The sequence below is a fragment of the Triticum dicoccoides genome, chromosome 6A (genome assembly GCF_002162155.2).
Source record: "Triticum dicoccoides isolate Atlit2015 ecotype Zavitan chromosome 6A, WEW_v2.0, whole genome shotgun sequence".
NCBI lineage: Eukaryota > Viridiplantae > Streptophyta > Magnoliopsida > Poales > Poaceae > Triticum > Triticum dicoccoides.
The window spans coordinates 9,695,206-9,715,571 of NC_041390.1; the positions used below are offsets into that span (position 1 = coordinate 9,695,206).

At 41.2% G+C, this 20,366-nt stretch overlaps 3 protein-coding genes across 3 annotated transcripts in view; all 3 read left to right on the forward strand.

Annotated features, from left to right (window-relative positions):
* Positions 1 to 8,213, forward strand: part of LOC119315455 (putative ripening-related protein 1) — a 34,996-nt gene extending 26,783 nt beyond the window's left edge. Inside the window, exon 3 of the mRNA XM_037590083.1 lies at positions 8,099 to 8,213. Coding sequence (XP_037445980.1) covers positions 8,099 to 8,213 — 115 coding nt within the window. The remainder of the gene's footprint in view (positions 1 to 8,098) is intronic.
* A 1,402-nt stretch (positions 8,214 to 9,615) lies between these two features.
* LOC119318966 lies at positions 9,616 to 13,484 on the forward strand. Its single transcript, XM_037593507.1, has 3 exons — positions 9,616 to 9,718; positions 12,068 to 12,417; positions 12,613 to 13,484. The coding sequence occupies exons 2-3, from the start codon at positions 12,071 to 12,073 to the stop codon at positions 12,761 to 12,763; spliced, it is 498 nt and encodes a 165-aa protein (XP_037449404.1). The 5' UTR covers positions 9,616 to 9,718; positions 12,068 to 12,070; the 3' UTR covers positions 12,764 to 13,484.
* LOC119318965 (protein ALP1-like) lies at positions 10,296 to 11,695 on the forward strand. Its single transcript, XM_037593506.1, has 3 exons — positions 10,296 to 10,783; positions 10,872 to 11,097; positions 11,182 to 11,695. Exons 2-3 carry the CDS (start codon positions 10,926 to 10,928, stop codon positions 11,652 to 11,654), a joined length of 645 nt encoding a protein of 214 aa, XP_037449403.1. The 5' UTR covers positions 10,296 to 10,783; positions 10,872 to 10,925; the 3' UTR covers positions 11,655 to 11,695.
* Positions 13,485 to 20,366: the final 6,882 nt, after the last annotated feature.

The window sequence follows — 20,366 nt, forward strand, 5'->3', positions numbered from 1 at the left end:
TATTGACCCCCTTCTTCAAATTAGATGTTTCGGAAGCGGGATGAACTCCTAGCACCAGCTCGCATGCGAGCAATTCAAGAGGAATTGGCGGCATTCTTTCTTGACCACGTGATCACTGAAGACGGAGAATACTATGTGGACCATGAGTCTGTATGTTAGGAGATTATATTTGTAAGAGATAATTATTGTATATATGTAGCCGGTAGTGTCGGATAGATATACGAGAACTTGTTGTTCAACCAATCTCTCGGAGAAGGAGAGGTGGTCGATATCACTTCTTTCTGTATGCATATATATTAATGACGATCTTCTGTTTCCTTCGTTTGCTTACTAGCTAGCTAGCGTGTCTAGTCCTCTTTATACGTATGTATAGTATGTAGCGGCGACCAAGCACGGACATAAGAGAGGACACTTCTCTCTATTAATTATAGCTAGCTAACACAATATATGAAACACCTAAATTAACCCCCCAAAACCACCAACCCCCCCCCCTTCAAAAAAAAACAAAAAACCCAGCCACAGAAATGCTGACGCGTGGATGCCTATTGGTCCCCGTTGGTGCCACCAACCGGGACCAAAGGCCCTCCTGCCTGGGCTCCACGCACAGGCCATGTGGAGGCCCATCTGTCCCGTTTCTGGATTGAACCGGGACTAAAGGGACAGGGCATTAGTACCGACTCTTTAGTCCTTGTTCAGGAACCGGGACAAAAGGCCCTTACGAACCGGGACAATAGGCCCTTTTTCTACTAGTGTTCCCCCCAAGTCCTAGTCCAACATGGAAAGGGGGAGTCCTACTCCCGGTGGGAGTAGGGCTCCTCCTGGCGCGCCCCTTGCCTGGCCGCACCTCCTCCCCCTTGCTCCTTTATATACGGAGCCTGGCAGGGGGCACCCCATAGACACAACAATTGATCATTGATCTCTTAGCCGTGTGCGGTGCCCCCTCCACCATAATTCTCGATAATATTGTAGCGGTGCTTAGGTGAAGCCCTGCGACAGTAGAACATCAAGATCGTCACCACGCCGTCGTGCTGACGAAACTCTTCCCCGACATTCTGCTGGATCGGAGTCCGGGGATCATCATCGAGCTGAACGTGTGCTAGAACTCAGAGGTGTCGTAGTTTCGGTGCTTGATCGGTCGGGCCGTGAAGACGTACGACTACATCAACCGCGTTGTGCTAACGCTTCCGCTTTCGGTCTACGAGGGTACATAGACAACACTCTCCTCTCTCGTTGCTATGCATCACCATGATCTTGCGTGTGCGTAGGAATTTTTTTGAAATTACTATGTTCCCCAACAGTGGCATCAGAGCCAGGTTTTATGCGTTGATGTAATATGCACGAGTAGAACACAAGTAATTTGTGGGCGATATAAGTCATACTGCTTACCAGCATGTCACACTTTGGTTCGGCGGTATTGTTGGATGAAGCGGCCCGGACCAACATTACGTGTACGCTTATGCGAGACTGGTTCTACCAACGTGCTTTGCACACAGGTGGCTGGCGGGTGTCAGTTTCTCCAACTTTAGTTGAACCGAGTGTGGCTACGCCCGGTCCTTGTAAAGGTTAAAACAGCACCAACTTGACAAACTATCGTTGTGGTTTTGATGCGTAGGTAAGAACGGTTCTTGCTAAGCGCGTAGCAGCCACGTAAAACTTGCAACAACAAAGTAGAGGACGTCTAACTTGTTTTTGCAGGGCATGTTGTGATGTGATATGGTCAAGACATGATGCTAAATTTTATTGTATGAGATGATCATGTTTTGTAATCGAGTTATCGGCAACTGGCAGGAGCCATATGGTTGTCACTTTATTGTATGCAATGCAATCGCGCTGTAATGCTTACTTTATCACTAAGCGGTAGCGATAGTCGTGGAAGCATAAGATTGGCGAGACGACAATGATGCTACGATGGAGATCAAGGTGTTGCGCAGGTGACGATGGTGATCATGACGGTACTTCGGAGATGGAGATCACAAGTACAAGATGATGATGGCCATATCATATCACTTATATTGATTGCATGTGATGTTTATCTTTTATGCATCTTATCTCGCTTTGATTGACGGTAGCATTATAAGATGATCCCTCACTAAATTATCAAAGTATAAGTGTTCTCCCTGAGTATGCACCATTGTGAAAGTTCTTCATGCTGAGACACCACGTGATGATCGGGTGTGATAGGCTCTACGTTCAAATACAACGGGTGCAAAACAGTTGCACACGCGGAATACTCGGGTTAAACTTGACGAGCCTAGCATATAACAGATATGGCCTCGGAACACGGAGACCGAAAGGTCGAGCGTGAATCATATAGTAGATATGATCAACATATTGATGTTCACCATTCATACTACTCCATCTCACGTGATGATCGGACATGGTTTAGTTGATTTGGATCACGTGATCACTTAGACGATTAGAGGGATATCTTTCTAAGTGGGAGTTCTTAAGTAATATGATTAATTGAACTTTAATTTATCATGAACTTAGTCCTGATAGTATTAGCATATCGCGTTTAGCTCCCCTATTTTGTTTTTGATATGTTCCTAGAGAAAATTAAGTTGAAAGATGTTAGTAGCAATGATGCGGATTGGATCCGTGATCTAAGGATTATCCTCATTGCTGCACAGAAGAATTGTTGACATTATGAACGCTAGGTGACAGACCAATTGCAGGAGCAGATGCAGACATTATGAACGTTTGGCTAGCTCAATATGATGACTACTTGATAGTTTAGTGCACCATGCTTAAACGGCTTAGAATCGGGACTTCAAAGACGTTTTGAACGTCATGGACCATATGAGATGTTCCAGGAGTTGAAGTTAATATTTCAAGCAAATACCCGAGTTGAGAGATATGAAGTCTCCAACAAGTTATATAGCTAAAAGATGGAGGAGAATAGCTCAAGCAGTGAGCATGTGCTCAGATTGTCTGGGTACTACAATCGCTTGAATCAAGTGGGAGTTAATCTTCCAGATAAGATAGTGATTGACAGAATTCTCTAGTCACCATCACCAAGTTAGTAGAACTTCATGATGAACTATGATATGCAAGGGATAACGGAAACGATTCCCAAGCTCTTCGTAATGCTGAAATCAACGAAGGTAGAAATCAAGAAAAATATCAAGTGTTGATGGTAGACAAGACCATTAGTTTCAAGAAAAGGGCAAAGGGAAAAAGGGGAACTTCAAGAAGAACGGCAAGCAAGTTGCTGCTCAAGTGAAGAAGCCCAAGTTTGGTCCTAAGCCTGAGACTAAGTGCTTCTACTACAAAGGGACTGGTCACTAGAAGCGGAACTGCCCCAAGTATTTGGCGGATAAGAAGGATGGCAAAGTGAACAAAGGTATATTTAATATACAGATTATTGATGTGTATTTTACTAGTGTTCGTAGCAACCCCTCGGTATTTGATACTGGTGTAGTTGCTAAGAGTAGTAACTCAAAACGGGAGTTGCAGAATGAACATAAACTAGTTAAGGGTGAAGTGACGATGTGTGTTGGAAATAGTTCCAAGATTGATATGATCATCATCGCACACTCCCTATACTTTCGCGATTAGTGTTGAACCTAAATAAGTGTTATTTGGTGTTTGCGTTGAGCATGAATATGATTTGATCATGTTTATTGCAGTACGGTTATTCATTTAAGTTAGAGAATAAATTGTTGTTCTGTTTACATGAATAAAACCTTATATGGTTACACACCCAATGAAAATGGTTCATTGGATCTCGATCGTAGTGATACACATATTCATAATATTGAAACCAAAAGATGCAAAGTTAATAATGATAGTGCAACTTATTTGTGGCACTGTCGTTTAGGTCATATTGGTATAAAGCGCATGAAGAAACTCCATACTGATGGACTTTCGGAATCACTTGATTATGAATCAGTTGATGCTTGCGAACCATGCCTCATGGGCAAGATGACTAAGACTCCGTTCTCCGGAACAATGCAGCAAGCAACAGATTTGTTGGAAATCATGCATACTGATGTATATGGTCCGATGAATATTGAAGCTCGCGGCAGGTATCATTATTTTCTGATCTTCATAGATGATTTGAGAAGATATGAGTATATCTACTTGATGAAACACAAGTCTGAAACATTTGAAAAGTTCAAAGAATTTCAGAGTGAAGTGGAGAATCATCGTAACAAAATAAAAGTTTCTACGATATGATCGCAGAAGTAAAATATTTGAGTTACAAGTTTGGCCTTCAGTTAAAACAATGTGAAATAGTTTCACTACTCACGCCACCTGGAACACCATAGTGTAATGGTGTGTCCGAACGTCGTAACCGTGCTTTATTAGATATGGTGCGATCTATGACGTCTCTTACTGATTTACCTCTATCGTTTCGGGGTTATGCATTAGAGACAGCTACATTCACGTTAAATAGGGCACCATCTAAATCTGTTGAGACGACACCGTATGAACTATGGTTTGGCAAGAAACCTAAGTTGTCGTTTCTTAAAGTTTGAGGTTGCAATGCTTATGTGAAAAAGTTTCAACCTGATAAGCTCAAACCCAAATCGGAGAAGTGCGTCTTCATAGGATAAAAGAAAATGTTGGGTACACCTTCTGTCACAGATCCGAAGGCAAGATATTCGTTACTGAGAATGGATCCTTTCTAGAGAAGGAGTTTCTCTCGAAAGAAGTGAGTGGGAGGAAAGTAGAACTTGATGAGGTAACTGTACCTGCTCCCTTATTGGAAAGTAGTTCATCACAGAAATCTGTTCCTGTGACTACTACACCAATTAGTGAGGAAGCTAATGATGATGTTCATGTAACTTCAGATCAAGTTACTACCGAACCTCGTAGATAAACCAGAGTGATATCCGCACCATAGTGGTACGGTAATCCTGTTCTAGAGGTCATGTTACTTGACCATGACGAGCCTACGAACTATGAGGAAGCGATGATGAGCCCAGATTCCGCGAAATGGCTTGAGGCCATGAAATCTGAGATGAGATCCATGTATGAGAACAAAGTATGGACTTTGATTGACTTGCCCATTGATCGGTGAGCCATTGATATTAAATGGATCTTCAAGAGGAAGACGGACGCTGATAGTAGTGTCACTATCTACAAAGCTAGAATTGTCGAAAAAAGGTTTTCGACAAGTTCAAGGTGTTGACTATGATGAGAGTTTCTCACTCGTATCTATGCTTAAGTCTGTCCGAATAATGTTAGCAATTGCCGCTTTTTATGAAATCTGGCAAGTGGATAAACAAAATTGCATTCCTTAATGGATTTATTAAAGAAGAGTTGTATATGATGCAACCAGAAGGTTTTGTCAATCCTAAAGGTACTAACAAAATATGCAAGCTCCAGCGATCCATCTATGGACTGGTGCAAGCATCTCGGAGTTGGAATGTACGCTTTGATAAGTTGATCAAAGCATATACTTTTATACAGACTTGCAGTGAAGCATGTGTTTACAAGAAAGTGAGTGGGAGCATTACAGCATTTCTGATAAGTATATGTGAATGACATATTGTTGATCGGAGATAATGTAGAATTATTATGCAAAGCATAAAGGAATGTTTGAAAAGAGTTTTTCAAAGAAAGACCTCAGTGAAGCTGCTTACATATTGAGCATCAAGATCTATAGAGATAGATCAAGACGCTTGATAAGTTCTTCAATGAGTACATACCTTGACAAGATTTTGAAGTAGTTCAAAATGGAACAATCAAAAAGGAGTTCTTGCTTGTGTTACAAGGTGTGAAGTTGAGTAAGACTCAAAACCCGACCACGGCAGAAGATAGAGAGAGAATGAAAGTCATTCCCTATGCCTCAGCCATAGGTTCTATAAAGTATGCCATGCTGTGTACCAGACCTATTGTATACCCTGCCCTGAGTTTGGCAAGGGAGTACAATAGTGATCTAGGAGTAGATCACTGGACATTGGTCAAAATTATCCTTAGTGGAATAAGGATATGTTTCTCGATTATGGAGGTGACAAAAGGTTCGTCGTAAAGGGTTACGTCGATGCAAGTTTTGACGCTGATCCAGATGACTCTAAGTCTCAATCTGGATAAATATTGAAAGTGGGAGCAATTAGTTAGAGTAGCTCCGTGCAGAGCATTGTTGACATAGAAATTTGCAAAATACGTACAGATCTGAATGTGGCAGACCCGTTGACTAAACTTCTCTCACAAGCAAAACATGATCACACCTTAGTACTCTTTGGGTGATAATCACATAGCGATGTGAACTAGATTATTGACTCTAGTAAACCCTTTGGGTGTTGGTCACATGTCGATATGAACTATGGGTGTTAATCACATGGTGATGTGAACTATTGGTATTAAATCACATGGCGATGTGAACTAGATTATTGACTCTAGTGCAAGTGGGCGACTAAAGGAAATATGCCCTAGAGGCAATAATAAAGTTATTATTTATTTTCTTATATCATGATAAATGTTTATTATTCATGCTAGAATTGTATTAACCGGAAACATAATACATGTGTGAATACATAGACAAACAAAGTGTCACTAGTATGCCTCTACTTGACTAGCTCGTTGATCAATGATGGTTATGTTTCCTAACCATAGACATGAGTTGTCATTTGATTAACGGGATCACATCATTAGGAGAATGATGTGATTGACTTGACCCATTCTGTTAGCTTAGCACTTGATCGTTTAGTTTGTTGCTATTGCTTTCTTCATGACTTATACATGTTCCTATGACTATGAGATTATGCAACTCCCGTTTACCGGAGGAACACTTTGTGTGCTACCAAACGTCACAACGTAACTGGGTGATTATAAAGGTGCTCTACAGGTGTCTCCAAAGGTACTTGTTGGGTTGGCGTATTTCGAGATTAGGATTTGTCACTCCGATTGTCGGAGAGGTATCTCTGGGCCCTCTCGATAATGCACATCACCTGAGCCTTGCAAGCATTGCAACTAATGAGTTAGTTGCGAGGTGATGCATTACGGAACGAGTAAAGAGACTTGCCGGTAACGAGATTGAACTAGGTATTGAGATGCCGACGATCGAATCTCGGGCAAGTAACATACCGATGACAAAGGGAACAACGTATGTTGTTATGCGGTCTGACCGATAAAGATCTTTGTAGAATATGTAGGAGCCAATATGAGCATCCAGGTTCCGCTATTGGTTATTGACCGGAGACGTGTCTCGGTCATGTCTACATTGTTCTCGAAACCGTAGGGTCCGCACGCTTAACGTTACGATGACAGTTTCATTATGAGTTTATATGTTTTGATGTACCGAAGGTTGTTCGGAGTCCCGGATGTGATCACGGACATGAAGAGGAGTCTCGAAATGGTCGAGACATAAAGATTGATATATTGGAAGCCTATGTTTGGACATCGAAAGTGTTCCAGGTGAAATCGGCATTTTACCGAAGTACCGGGGGGTTACCGGAACCCCCGGTAACCTAATGGGCCTTAATGGGCCTAGTGGAGAAAGTAGAGAGGAGGCCAAGGGGCAGCCGCGCGACCCTCCCCCGCCCCCCCCCCCCAAGTCCGAATTGGACAAGGAGGGGGGCGGCGCCCCCCCTTTTTCCTTTCCCCTCTTTCTCTCCTTCCCCCCAAGTCCTAGTTCAACATGGAAAGGGGGGGAGTCCTACTCCCGGTGGGAGTAGGACTCCTCCTGGCGCGCCCCTTGCCTGGCCGCACCTCCTCCCCCTTGCTCCTTTATATACGGGGCAGGGGGCACCCCATAGACACAACAATTGATCATTGATCTCTTAGCCGTGTGCGGTGCCCCCCTCCACCATAATCCTCGATAATATTGTAGCGGTGCTTAGGCAAAGCCCTGCGACGATACAACATCAAGATCGTCACCACGCCGTCGTGCTGACGGAAATCTTCCCCGACATTCTGCTGGATCGGAGTCCGGGGATCGTCATCGAGCTGAACGTGTGCTAGAACTTGGAGGTGTCGTAGTTTCGGTGCTTGATCGGTCGGGCCGTGAAGACGTACGACTACATCAACCGCGTTGTGCTAACTCTTCTGCTTTCGGTCTACGAGGGTACGTAGACAACACTCTCCTCTCTCGTTGCTATGCATCACCATGATCTTGCGTGTGCGTAGGAATTTTTTTGAAATTACTACGTTCCCCAACACCACCGTGTGCCAACAACATCGTCGATGCCTCTCCTGCAGTGTGGAATGCCTTGGGGCTCGACCAGAACGTTGGCATGGAGGGCATCACCTGGTCTGATGAGTGAGCGTTTGAAAATAAGGTGAGAGCAGGTTGTTGGGACCACTAGTCGGCGGTCAAGTGTCATGTGTATAATGTTCGTTGTTAGAGAGCAGATCCTATACAGGGTGAGTTGATCAGATTATGTATATGATGGCGTGATTTTATAAAATAAACAGTGCAGCCTATGGTTTAGCACCAATGAGATGTTCGTGTGTGCTCTTCAAGGCTATAATAGTGAGTAGTGTGGTGTATAAAGAATTGGAAACACATGAGATACCTGAGAAAGCTGTATACTCATTTTCAAGGGTCGCTGAACAAGTATAACAAATTGTTAAAAAGCACATCATTCCACTGAGCAGCTACCAAAGACAGTGAACTCCATAGAAAATATTGTGTCTAATTCTACGGAGCATTATCTTGCACGGCTGCATCTAAATTAGAACATGTATGCAACACAGGAAGAGTCAGCATGCTGCGTGGCGCAAATTTAACTCCCATAACAATTCACTCAAGTCGAGAGTATCTTGCAAGCAATCAACAAATGGAGCTGCTTAATCAAGGTTCTGGCAAAATCATGAGGAACTAATAATCCATGTTTGTTGATGCTTAATGTTTCAGTAAGTCAACTAAATGTGCAATCAAGATGATTCCATGATTCCATAATGTTAAAATCGCTCAACTCGGGCTTGATACCCGAGTGGTGGAACGGTACGATGATGGCCCTTGTTCCGAAAATTGATAACCTTGAACTGTTAAGTCAAGTATCGGCAGATATCTTTGCAATTGAGTTTACATAGTTATATTGGTTAACTGTTCGAAGAGTATGCTGCCCGAGATAATTTCGCCAACATAGAGCACTTTCATTTCAGGGTGCATGATTACGGAAATTATTTTGGTGGCATACGAGTATTACCGTACTTCAAAGAACAACAATAAAAGGGAAGTTTGGTCAATGTGATGGCAAATTGTTGTGACAGACCACCGAATATAACTACATTAAACTAAAACACATAGGTGTCGTAATTTCTCAAAGTTCTTGTACGTCTACTTCCTAGAGTGTTGTGAGAGACTAGTGAATATAACTGCATAAACTAAACTGAATAGATTTCCAAATTGCTCAAAGTTTTGGGCGATTAAGGGGCTGTTTGGATGACTACCAATAGTTGCCTTACCAAAATATTGGTCACGCCCGACCCTTTTGGCCTCCACCTGGATCACGACCAATTTTGGCTCGCCCTAGCGCGCCCGCGCCCATTTTCGCCAAATCGCGGGCGAAACGGCGGCGCGGAAATCGGCCGCCAAAAAATTGGCAGCGCGCGAACTGGGCGCCGAGTATAAAAGGTAGGCAGCGAAATTTCCTCGTCGGTTCCTTCACTTTCCTCTTCTCATCCTAGGCAAACACACAGGAGCGAGTGGAGGGCAAGATCTGCAGCTATCGCCAAGGCCGCCGGATTCCTGCGACAATACGAGCTTCTTCGGCCGCCGCCGGCGTTGCTCTGTCTCTCGTTCTCATCTCTCAATCCACCCACGGTCAGCAGCTCAACTCCCCTTCAATCCCACCCCGATCCCCTTTTCTCTTGGCATGATTTGCTTCAATCCGACCTTTTTAATTGGTGATATGCTGCACGTACGTATATACTTGCCAGATCTAAGTACTTGACTGCCAAATCCATGCCCTTTGCCCCTGCTCCCAGTCTTAGATCTCCATATGCAGCATCCGTGAAGTTATAAGGCAGCCAAGACACTAGAAATTAGGACATGAGAAGGATATTTGACACAGAGCTAGTTATGAGTCCATATGACCTCTGTTTTTAGAACATTGTTGTCCATAAATTTCTTAGGAGCCGGCTGGACATACATGCTTAATTGTTGATTGGGACTTATTATCTCTGTCTCTTATTTCTGATTGACAAATAGTCAAGCACATATCTGTATTTTTTGTTAATGATTTAGGTGGATCTTTTTATAAGTTACTCATCACTATTATTAGTTATAAGTAGCTCTGATTTTGTACAATGTAAATATGATTTAGATCATTCATATTAATGTACTTGTTATATTGACCCAGATGGACTTGGATCAGCAAAGATATTATTATCTCACCATGTTGTGGCGGAGAACTCTGTCTGTCATTGTTCTTGTCTGGGCTCTTTGGTATAGAAACAAAGATGGTAGAAAATTTAGAAGTGGAGGAAGAAAGTATGGTCCACTAGTTGAGAGAGACATCTACAGGACTAATGTCCTGGTTAGGCTAATTGACACATCCGATGCAATATGTATCAAGCAACTGCGGATGTCTCGAGCTGTGTTTTACAAGCTATGCATTAGGCTCAGGCAAAAAAAGTTGTTAATTGATACACTACATGTTTCAGTAGAGGAACAAGTAGCAATGTTCCTATACATGATCGGTCAGCATCACACAAATTCATCCATTGGATTTTGGTTCTGGCGATCTAGTGAAACAGTGAGCAGATATTTCAATATTGTTCTTCGCGCGATGGGGGAGTTAGCTAGTGATCTCATTTACATTAGATCAACGGACACACACACACAAAAATCACTAGCAGCCCGGACAGATTCTACCCGTATTTTGAGGTAACCCTTAGACCGTAGATTTATTACTGAATATACAAGATCGACCTAACCCAAGCTTGACATGAACTCCCCTTTCTCATATTCATAGGGATGCATAGGGGCACTAGATGGCACTCATGTTAAGGCTTGTGTTCCTGCCCACATGGTCAACAAGTTTAGGGGCCGCAAGTCATACCCCTCCCAAAATGTGCTAGCAGTTGTTGACTTTGACCTTCGATTCACATATGTTCTAGCTGGTTGGGAGGGCTCTGCCCATGATTCTCTTGTGCTAAAATATGCCCTCACACGTCCAGGGGGATTAAAAATACCCGAAGGTACATATACAACGTAACATACATGTTTGTCACTGTGTTGTGCCAACTTGACTTTAACTCATTGTTAATACAACATGGCTGTAGGGAAATATTTCTTGGCTGATGCTGGGTATGCTGCGAGGCCAGGGATATTACCTCCTTATCGTGGTGTGCGCTACCACCTAAATGAATTTGCTGGAGACCGTGACCCAACTACCCCAAAAGAATTGTTCAACCACCGCCATTCATCACTTAGGACCACAGTTGAACGGGCATTTGGGACTCTTAAGAGTCGCTTCAAGATTCTTACTCAAAGGCCCTTCATACCTTTGAAATCTCAGATTAAAGTGGTAGTTGCTTGTTGTGCTTTGCACAATTGGATATTAGAAAATAGTCCATATGATTATGTTGTGGATGAGGCGACATGGTATGACAATCTCCCTACGAGTACTGGGCGGGTTCGTGATCAAGAGGCTGACATACGTGAGTGGGCTGCCAAGCGAGATTTAATCGCTCAGCAAATGTGGACAGATAGAGAGAGTGCACGTGACAATGAGGCTGATGCTATCCCAGCTTAGTATCTTTGATGTATTTCCACGTGATGGAACATTTGAAGGATGTACTGTACCTTTGATGTATTTCCATGTGAGGGAACATTTGAAGGATGTACTGTACCTTTGATGTATTTCCATGTGAGGGAACATTTGAAGGATGTGATGTACCTTTGATGTATTTCCATGCGAGGGAAAAATTGAACGATGTAGTGTTTCTATTTTAATAACTTTGTGTAAATTATTGTATCCTCGTAATATTGTTTGACTTATTTCAATTTAATCTGGTCTCTCTGTCCTATTAAATAGGTTTAGTTCTGTCCTGCTGTAAGTTGGATCTGTGATGTTTCATGTTCGTATGCTGACATTTTTTTTGAGGGTTTTTGCTTCCAACTCACTTTCTTAATAACTAGTTGTTTGCAATGGTGACCTATCTGTAGGTCATGGGGAAGCATAAGCTCACTCTGAAGACCGAGGAGGACTCCAATCCTCGTGATAAGTACATAACCTGGACTGACGAGGCGACAAGGTTTATGCTTGAATGGTATATCGACCTTCGTAAGGACAAACCTGCAACTTTCAAGTTGAAGAAACAACACCACTTGCAATGTGCTGATGCTCTAAATGGCAAGTTTTCGCTTGCTGTCACTCAAACCCAAGTGGATCGACACTATCGTCAATGCAAGGAGAAGTGGGGCTGGGTGCGTCGTGCCATGGCCAATAGTGGAAATGGCCTTGACAGAACCACTTTCAATTCACACTTTCTGAGTCAGAAAAGCAAAGACTTAATGTAAGTTCTTAGTAGTTTTTTCTCTTATTTATATCATGGTCTGATTTTAAAATGAGTTGATAGCTGCTATTGTCTATATATATGTATGCTTCATATTCACTATCTCTTGTTGTGTTTTTTTATACCTGCAACTTCTCTCATGTTTTGTGTTCATTACATCATTATTTTACTCTTTTTACCTTACCTTGTGTGCAGAAAACTGCAGTCAATTATCTTACCAGACCCATTAGGTTCTTTCATCAATTGGAAGAGTTATTCTCGGATCAATTTCATGTTGATGGCTCACTCGCAGTTGACCAAACCACTGTCAATGTGGATGATGGTAGTGATGACAGCGAGGATGTGAGGGAACTTGAGGGAAATCTAATTCTAGCAGACAGTGATGAAGCTGACTCTGACACTATTGATCATCGCAGTCCTAAAGTCGACTTGGATGGCAATCCATTAAACAAGAAGCGCAAGTGTGCATCATCATCACCTTCCAAGAAGCCAACCAAGGGCAAAGCAAACAAGAAGGGCAAGGTATCTAATGATGATATGGTAACCAGTATCAAGAAGCTAGCTGAATCCCTTGCATCCCCTATTGTGTCTGTGCAACCAATGCCACCTGTAGATCCTTATGCAAATCTTTGGAAGCGGATCAATGCCCTTACCATCCCAGCTAAGGATAAACTTGAGATTGTTGCCTATCTATCCAAGCCATACCAAGATATCTTTCGTAGCTATCTTAACTATGCCGATGAAACAATTCTTCGAGAGTGGGTCATTAGCTACTTTGAGCCTCAGTTTCATGAAGGTGGCAATGATGGATCTGCGGCTGCTCACTGAATTGCCACATGGTTAGATAGAGTTTGTGGCAACCTTTTGTTTATATGACTAGGAACGCTTTAACACGTAGTGGGAGCATGGATAACATCATCATGCATATTTTGTCTATATACAGCAAACTTGGGTGCATCATGTACTGTTTGTATGGAGTGCATTTGGTGCATGGCTGGCTGTTTATGTCCTAGATGGTATGGTAAAGGATGTGAACCTTATTCCGTCTATCATGTATCAGACAATATATGAGCTACTTAATGTATGAGTTTAATTATGTCATTCTGAAGTTCTGGAAATGCAGAGTTTGTGTGCGTATGTGTGTTGGTTAATTCAAAATTTTATTTTTTTTGTAGCATGTGATATGTGATTGCTTGTTTACACACAAGTGTTCTTTTATTGGTTGGCATGCAATTTTCAAATTTTTAAACCAAACCAAACACATGCCAGTCAAATGTGCCAAATATTTGGCTTCAAACCAAATGACATCCAATGGTTTTTAATCCAAACAGCCATGACTTGCCAATTTTTTGGTCATGCCCTGGAATTGGTGATGCCAATTATTTGGTAGGGCGAGATTGGGCTCAATCCAAACAGCCCCTAAGTGATTTTCAGGGCAAACAGGGTTTTTTCTTCTTCTTCTGTATTTTGCTTTTCTCCTGTTGTTTTTCGGTAGGTTATGGTGGGGGTTCGAATAGCTTGGTCTGCACTTGGTGAGACTCCTGTATGTCAGCATAATCTTGAATTAGCATTGAGTATCATCAGTTGTAGTTAATTGGATGTGTTTGAACCCGACTAGGAGTAGTAGATGGGCAGTGTGTCCTAGCAAAGATGGCTTTGTACGCCATGCAATCTGCTAGTCTAATCAGGTTAGAATGACTAGGAAATATGCCTGTGCGTTGCAACGGGAGAGACAAATTCTCATTGGCAATCATGAAATTGTAAATGCATGGCTTATCTTGGGCATGCTAGGTATTTATATGTAGTTACTATTGGTATGCATTGTAATCTAAGGAAGTCATGCCGGGTAGTTATAGAAATGCATATTACTCTACACAGGTTATTTAAGAAAAGTAACTTGATGTCCTAAAAAGTTAATTTGTTGTGATCTAATTATGGTAAATAAAATATGTCTATCTAATAAATAAGACCAGTAGGCATGCAACATATGACAGAAATCTAAATTTGGCATTAAACAAAATGACGGTATAAAATGATATGAGATTCTATCCAACATGAAGCTGGTGAGTTTAAGCTGGAAAGTTTTTCTCTTCTTTTTTCCAAGAGCTAAGTTGAATTGAAAAACTTATCTAAGGTTGATGGAATGCTGGTATTGCTCAAAGAAATATATTTTATTTTTTTCTTTTCGATAAAACATGATTATTTTTATTTATCAAAAAATAAAAATGTCGACAAAACTAATCCATTTATTTAGTTGGAAGATATTTAAAAAAAATACATTTTTAACACGTGATTTTTTCAGAAATTTTAATCGTTGGGCGCTGGCCAAAAGACATGCATACAGTTAGAGTGCACCACGAATTGAAATCTAACACGACGTACATCTGGATCTCCCTCTCCCGTCAAATTTCAATATTAAGCTTATGCAACGTGCGAGAAAACACAAAACCTGCACCACGTGCCACTTTTTCTATCCAACTCCAACAAATGCCACTTTTCTGTATTTCAACACAAAACCATACTTTCTGTATTTTCTGTAAGAGTCCATACAGACGCGTCTACATCCATATTTTCTGTATTTCAATTGATCGAGGGGATTTTAGTTACAACGGAAGAAAACAATTGGCGCCTCACAAAAAAAAGGAAGAAAACAATTGGCATGTACTATATCTTACACCGTCGGTCCAGTTTTTTTAAACTGACCTCAGTCCAGATTTGTTGGAACCGTGAGCAAGGGAGAGGTGTACCCCGCAAAAAAACAAGATGTGCACAGCAGGCCAGTTCAAGAAAAAAAAACTTCTTGGAACCCTGAGCAAGGGAGATGTGTCCCGTACGTATCAGGGCATTCCATCTGACAAAAAAAAGTCTGACTACTTAACTGAAAATTGTTGCATGCATTAAAAAGAACTGATTAGCGTGGGGCAGCAGCAAATAAAAATACGCAATCGTTACATGCGATTTTACAAAATCTCATTTCAACTTGGACACTCTTTCCATCACAAATCCAAAGCCCAATCCCCTATTTAATTCGGTTTCTCTTTTTTCCATTAACTCCATCAATCCATGCGTTAGAGCGTGTTAAATTCCCACCAATCCAGGAATTCCATTAATTCCACATGCATGTTCAAATCTCTTCTTTCCAAATTCCTTCTTTATTTAACGCCCAAATAATCACCAAGTTTTTCAGGCTTCTGTCTTGGAATTTCGGATCTCATCTTTCCTTTTAGGCTGGTCATAGTGGGGAGTAACTTATACTAGTGTCATGCATATGACACTAGTCTAAGTTACTATCTCCATAATGCAAAGTAACTAAGTAGTAGTGTCATAGATGATTTTATTTATTAGCTTATAGACTTATTTTGCCTTGGGAAGCGCTATGTTACAGTAACATATTATATTACTCCCTCCGTCACGGTTTAGAAGGCGCGCTTGGAAATTCTCTAAGATCTAGGTGGTTATCTATTGGATATGAGATGGGCTAGAAAATAGCATTCACCCTATGCATGCATATAGAAATAGTACGTAGGAGTACTAATTAGCTACTAGACATAAATGCAATGCGCCATAAACCTTATCTATTGTGAAAACGCACGCAAATTTAATTGTGCCTTCTAAACTGTGACGGAGGAAGTACCACAAGCACCTCTTTCCTTATTAAATACTTGCCACATAAGCAAAATTGTCTTAGAATGTGTTAAATTACTACCTAAGTTACCCCACTATGGCTAGCCTTAGTTTCTTCCTTTCAAAGGCCCCAGCAATCACCTCTTTCAGGTCGGGCCTTTCTTTCCAATTAACTCCACCAATCGAGGCGTCCATTAATTCTGGGGCACACGCTAGTATGTTTTAGGATGCCGATGAATCGCTGGCCCACTGCAAATTCTGGCCCAGGAGGCATATTTCTCTGTCGCCGTACTATTTGCAAACTAATAAATCGGATACGTACGTTAATTTTAGTACCACCTTGTTAGCGGCTTCTTGGATAAAATCATCTAAACGGGACAAAACTAAGAATACCACATTGCTTTATTAGTAGGTATAGATATAGATATAGATATAGATATAGATATAGAGGTCTAGATATAGATTAGTGCATCGGTCTCCAAAGTAGTGGTGTCCGTGTAGGAGTATTGGTAGGAGTTCGACTACTAGTCCATGCACATGTCTTAGTAGGTTTAATGAACCGTACGTGTCAAGGTTGAGTATGTTTGAGTCATGGCTAGTACGTGTGTATATATATGTTCAGCCTAGAACTTGAGTTTTGAAAACGTGTGAGAAAAAGAAGAAAATAAACAAGAGAGATATACAAAGGGCACGCCAAGAGCCCTTGGCTATAAGTTTTTGTGTGCGCGTGTTCGTCGTGATTTTCTGTGATCGGTTCTGAGGGCGTACTTCCAACAATTGATATCCGAGCAAGGTTTTAGTTTTGGAGTTGCGCTTGCCACGGGATGGCGACATACAGTGAAAAGAACCAAATAATATATGCATGCGTAAGTAATAGACAAAGCATGGCTGACTCGAATAATAAAATATGTTGTGTGTGTGAGTGATTATGGCATGACAAAACAAAACTATGCTGTTACAATAATTGTAACGCTAGAAGCAACAAATCATACTGAGAACATAATCGATAACAATAGTGGTGTCAACTGTTAGAAGTTTATGCAAATTACATTGGCCCGGCCTGAGAAATGGAAGTCATGATGTGCTTGAGTAGAACATCTTGCTTATATATGCTAAAAAAATTTATCAAGGATTGTGTCCAAATACAAAATGATATATAAATATTTATAAATTATCTATACTAATATAAAAGGACCCAAATGGGCAGATCCAAACCATCTCAACCGTCAAATCATGTTATCTTGCGGTTCAAATCGCTCCAATGTTGAGCACCAAACACGTTTAACGCTCTAATTACCCACCACTACCATTGGTTATAAACACGTTTTGACTCAACGCTATCCCTTGAAATCTGTCATGTAATTAATATCCTACCATTCCCGCGAAAAAGTAATTGATATCTTACCAAATACCAACGTGCAACAGATATATCTTACCTAATATAACATGCAACTAATATCCTACCTAATATAAACGTGCATTGCATGTACGTTATTACTAGCAGCCATGAAAAATGTGTAGGTCACCCAGGTAGCTAGTTTTGAAAAACACGAGATAGTATTAAAACAGATAACACACAAAGTAGCCTAGATGGACATGATGTGACTATGAGCAGTAAGCACAATGGGTTGTGAAACATGTTATTTGGCCAAGGAACCATGTTCTTCACAATGTACAATCACGTATCAACCAAAAATCATCAAGTCATAATTTGGTAAGAAGCCCTCACTAATTCAACGGTCAGCGGATGAAGTACTAGCTAGTACATCGCTGCCTTGCCATACTCCAGCGTATATGGAGTACTGCAAATAATTGTACATCCTAGAAAGACTTTTTGAGACAAGTTCACATGTGCTATGAAATGGCCCATTTGTATAGGCACTTTAAGTTTTAGGTCTATTGACGGTCTAATCAGAAATAGGCAAAGACTTTTGTGCCCCTTCTGAATTGAAGCTCTTTAGATTGGGTGGGACTCATGATTCCGTTAGCCAATGAGGATGCTAGCTAGATCTCACTTGGCACTGGAAGGGCGTTGGGTATAGTGATCGAATCAATGAGACACTAAACATTGTGTTCTTTACTACTTATTGGCAACTTAGTGACTCTTGGGCTTCTTCTGGAACTAATTTTCCCAATTTATGCAAATAAGGAAGAAACATGGTGATATATGATTCACATCTTCAACTACCTAAATTACCTCTTCACTATCTTTAGGAGATTGAGATGTACCATGTGATGTTTTTGATGGATCCTTCAATGCATACTTTGTTCGCAAAGAAATGGAAAAATAGCAAGATTAGTTTGTAACTCTTTCAGACCTATAGATGTGCAGACTGATGAGTATTTTGGTGGTGTTTTTGCTCATCGACACTAGTTGGCTGATGTATTTATATATAATAATTTTTGAACCATGCAAGAGGGCTGCATATATTATAGTAAAAGGAGGAATAAAAACACGACCAACATCCAACAGTTACAACAAGGACAACCTAAACTTTTGAAAATAAAAATACCCAAAGCTAATGTAATACAAAATGTCTACAAACCGCAACAGAACAAAACTAATGTAATACAAAATGGCCTAGACTTGCTTCTGCCCACTGCACCACATTAGTCCTAATTTAATCGATGATTCCTTGAAGCGACATGTGAAAATTTTCAAAAATTCTGCCATTTCTTTCCCTCCATATACTCCAGATAACTAATGGTACCATAGTGTTCAAGGAATTCCTACTGGATTCATGGACTCTATTTATGGCCCCTTGCCACCAATCCCAGAGAGTAGGAGTATTTCGAGGGGTGACCTTGCTCAGATTTGCCCAAAGAAGCACTGAACTCCAAATGATGGTGACTACACTGTAACTCATGAAGAGATGACGAGTTGATGCTTGCGCAATGTTGCAGAAACAACATGCAACATTATGTGGAAAATCATGCTTAGCGAGACGGTCCGCTGTCCAGATACGCCCCTTGGCGACCAGCCAGAGAAAGAGCTTGCATTTTAGAGGAGTCCAAACCTTCCAAATGGTGCAAGCAGTACTACACATAACTAATGCAGCGAAGTGTGCTTTATAAAGAAATTTTGCCAAGTAGGTCCTTTAGAATTCCACGACCAGCTCCATTTGTCTTCAGCACCATGTATGATTTGAACCTTAGAAATCACCTCCAATAAGGTTAAGACCTGATGAAAAATGCAAATATTTATTTTTCCCCTTTATGTCCTTAATCTATAATGCACCGATCATTGCTTCTGCTACTGTTCTTCTCCCTGACAACCGGAGGCATGGAATTTAAAAGTTTTTACTATTGTATTTATATTATTGTGTGGTAACCGACGTGTGATCAGTATGTGCACAAGGACACGCAATTTTATGGCTAGTGCTACGAGATAAGATGAACATAGATCATGTGGTTTTGTGGGACATGTCTTGGGAGTCGCTCAATTAGGATTCAGTTTACTTTCAACATGTGCGTAGACAATAGGCAATGCAACTTATCTTCTTTGAAATGCATCATCAGTTTTAAAAAGCATCCAAGCATGTCGATCAGCAATTCAATTCCATGTCGACCTATCGCAAACTACTTCATGCGATATATGTAAAGAGATGCACCATTTTTTTACTAACCGATGCATTCCAAACGGCCGGTGGTATGCAAAACAATGTATGAAACTATTCGTGAAGCATTGAAAGTCACTTGGCATGCATACATAATGTACTCCGTACTTTGCAAAGTAATGAAACTAAATCGATGTGGGAAAATAGTACATGTCCACCAGCCAATCTACCATCGTGCCCATGGGCATATGCATATATACCGTGGTGTCTATATAAAGGTGGTAATAGCTCATAGAGATGAGATAAAATGAAGAGGGTGTGAAACTTAAAGCATTAGGGACTAGGAGACACGAGGAAAGAGGGCACTCATACTCAGTGGAGAACACAGCGGAGTAACTCGACCACAAGTAGTATCACAGAGAAGTGTGGCATCGGTGACCAGTGGAGAACACAATGACTCGGTACGGTTGTTAGTACCATGATGACTTTGCTCATTGTCATTCAATTCAACTGCCGGTAGCGGTAGGTGGGTGGTATGTGAGAGCAAACTATAGAAATCTGATGCATGAACCAATGTCGTTGGTCTCTAGGGTCAAAGTCTCTGATGTATTGTAATATCCACGAGGAGTGACACAATGTACAAAAGATAAGGTAGTGCATATATTTTTAAACGCAAATTCACAATTCAACAATAAGCAAACTGGAAGGCGAACTGCGGTGAAGGACCTAGAATCTAAGTATTGGGGGTGCCAAACTTCAATATATCGG

Bases quoted from the DNA above. Each gene is read 5' to 3' on its own strand.
- LOC119318965 (XM_037593506.1), top strand. From the start codon at position 10,926: ATGGTCAACAAGTTTAGGGGCCGCAAGTCATACCCCTCCCAAAATGTG. The intron at 11,098-11,181 runs GTACATATACAA...ACATGGCTGTAG, and splicing joins GGGATTAAAAATACCCGAAG to GGAAATATTTCTTGGCTGAT.
- LOC119318966 (XM_037593507.1), top strand. From the start codon at position 12,071: ATGGGGAAGCATAAGCTCACTCTGAAGACCGAGGAGGACTCCAATCCT. The intron at 12,418-12,612 runs GTAAGTTCTTAG...CCTTGTGTGCAG, and splicing joins CAGAAAAGCAAAGACTTAAT to AAAACTGCAGTCAATTATCT.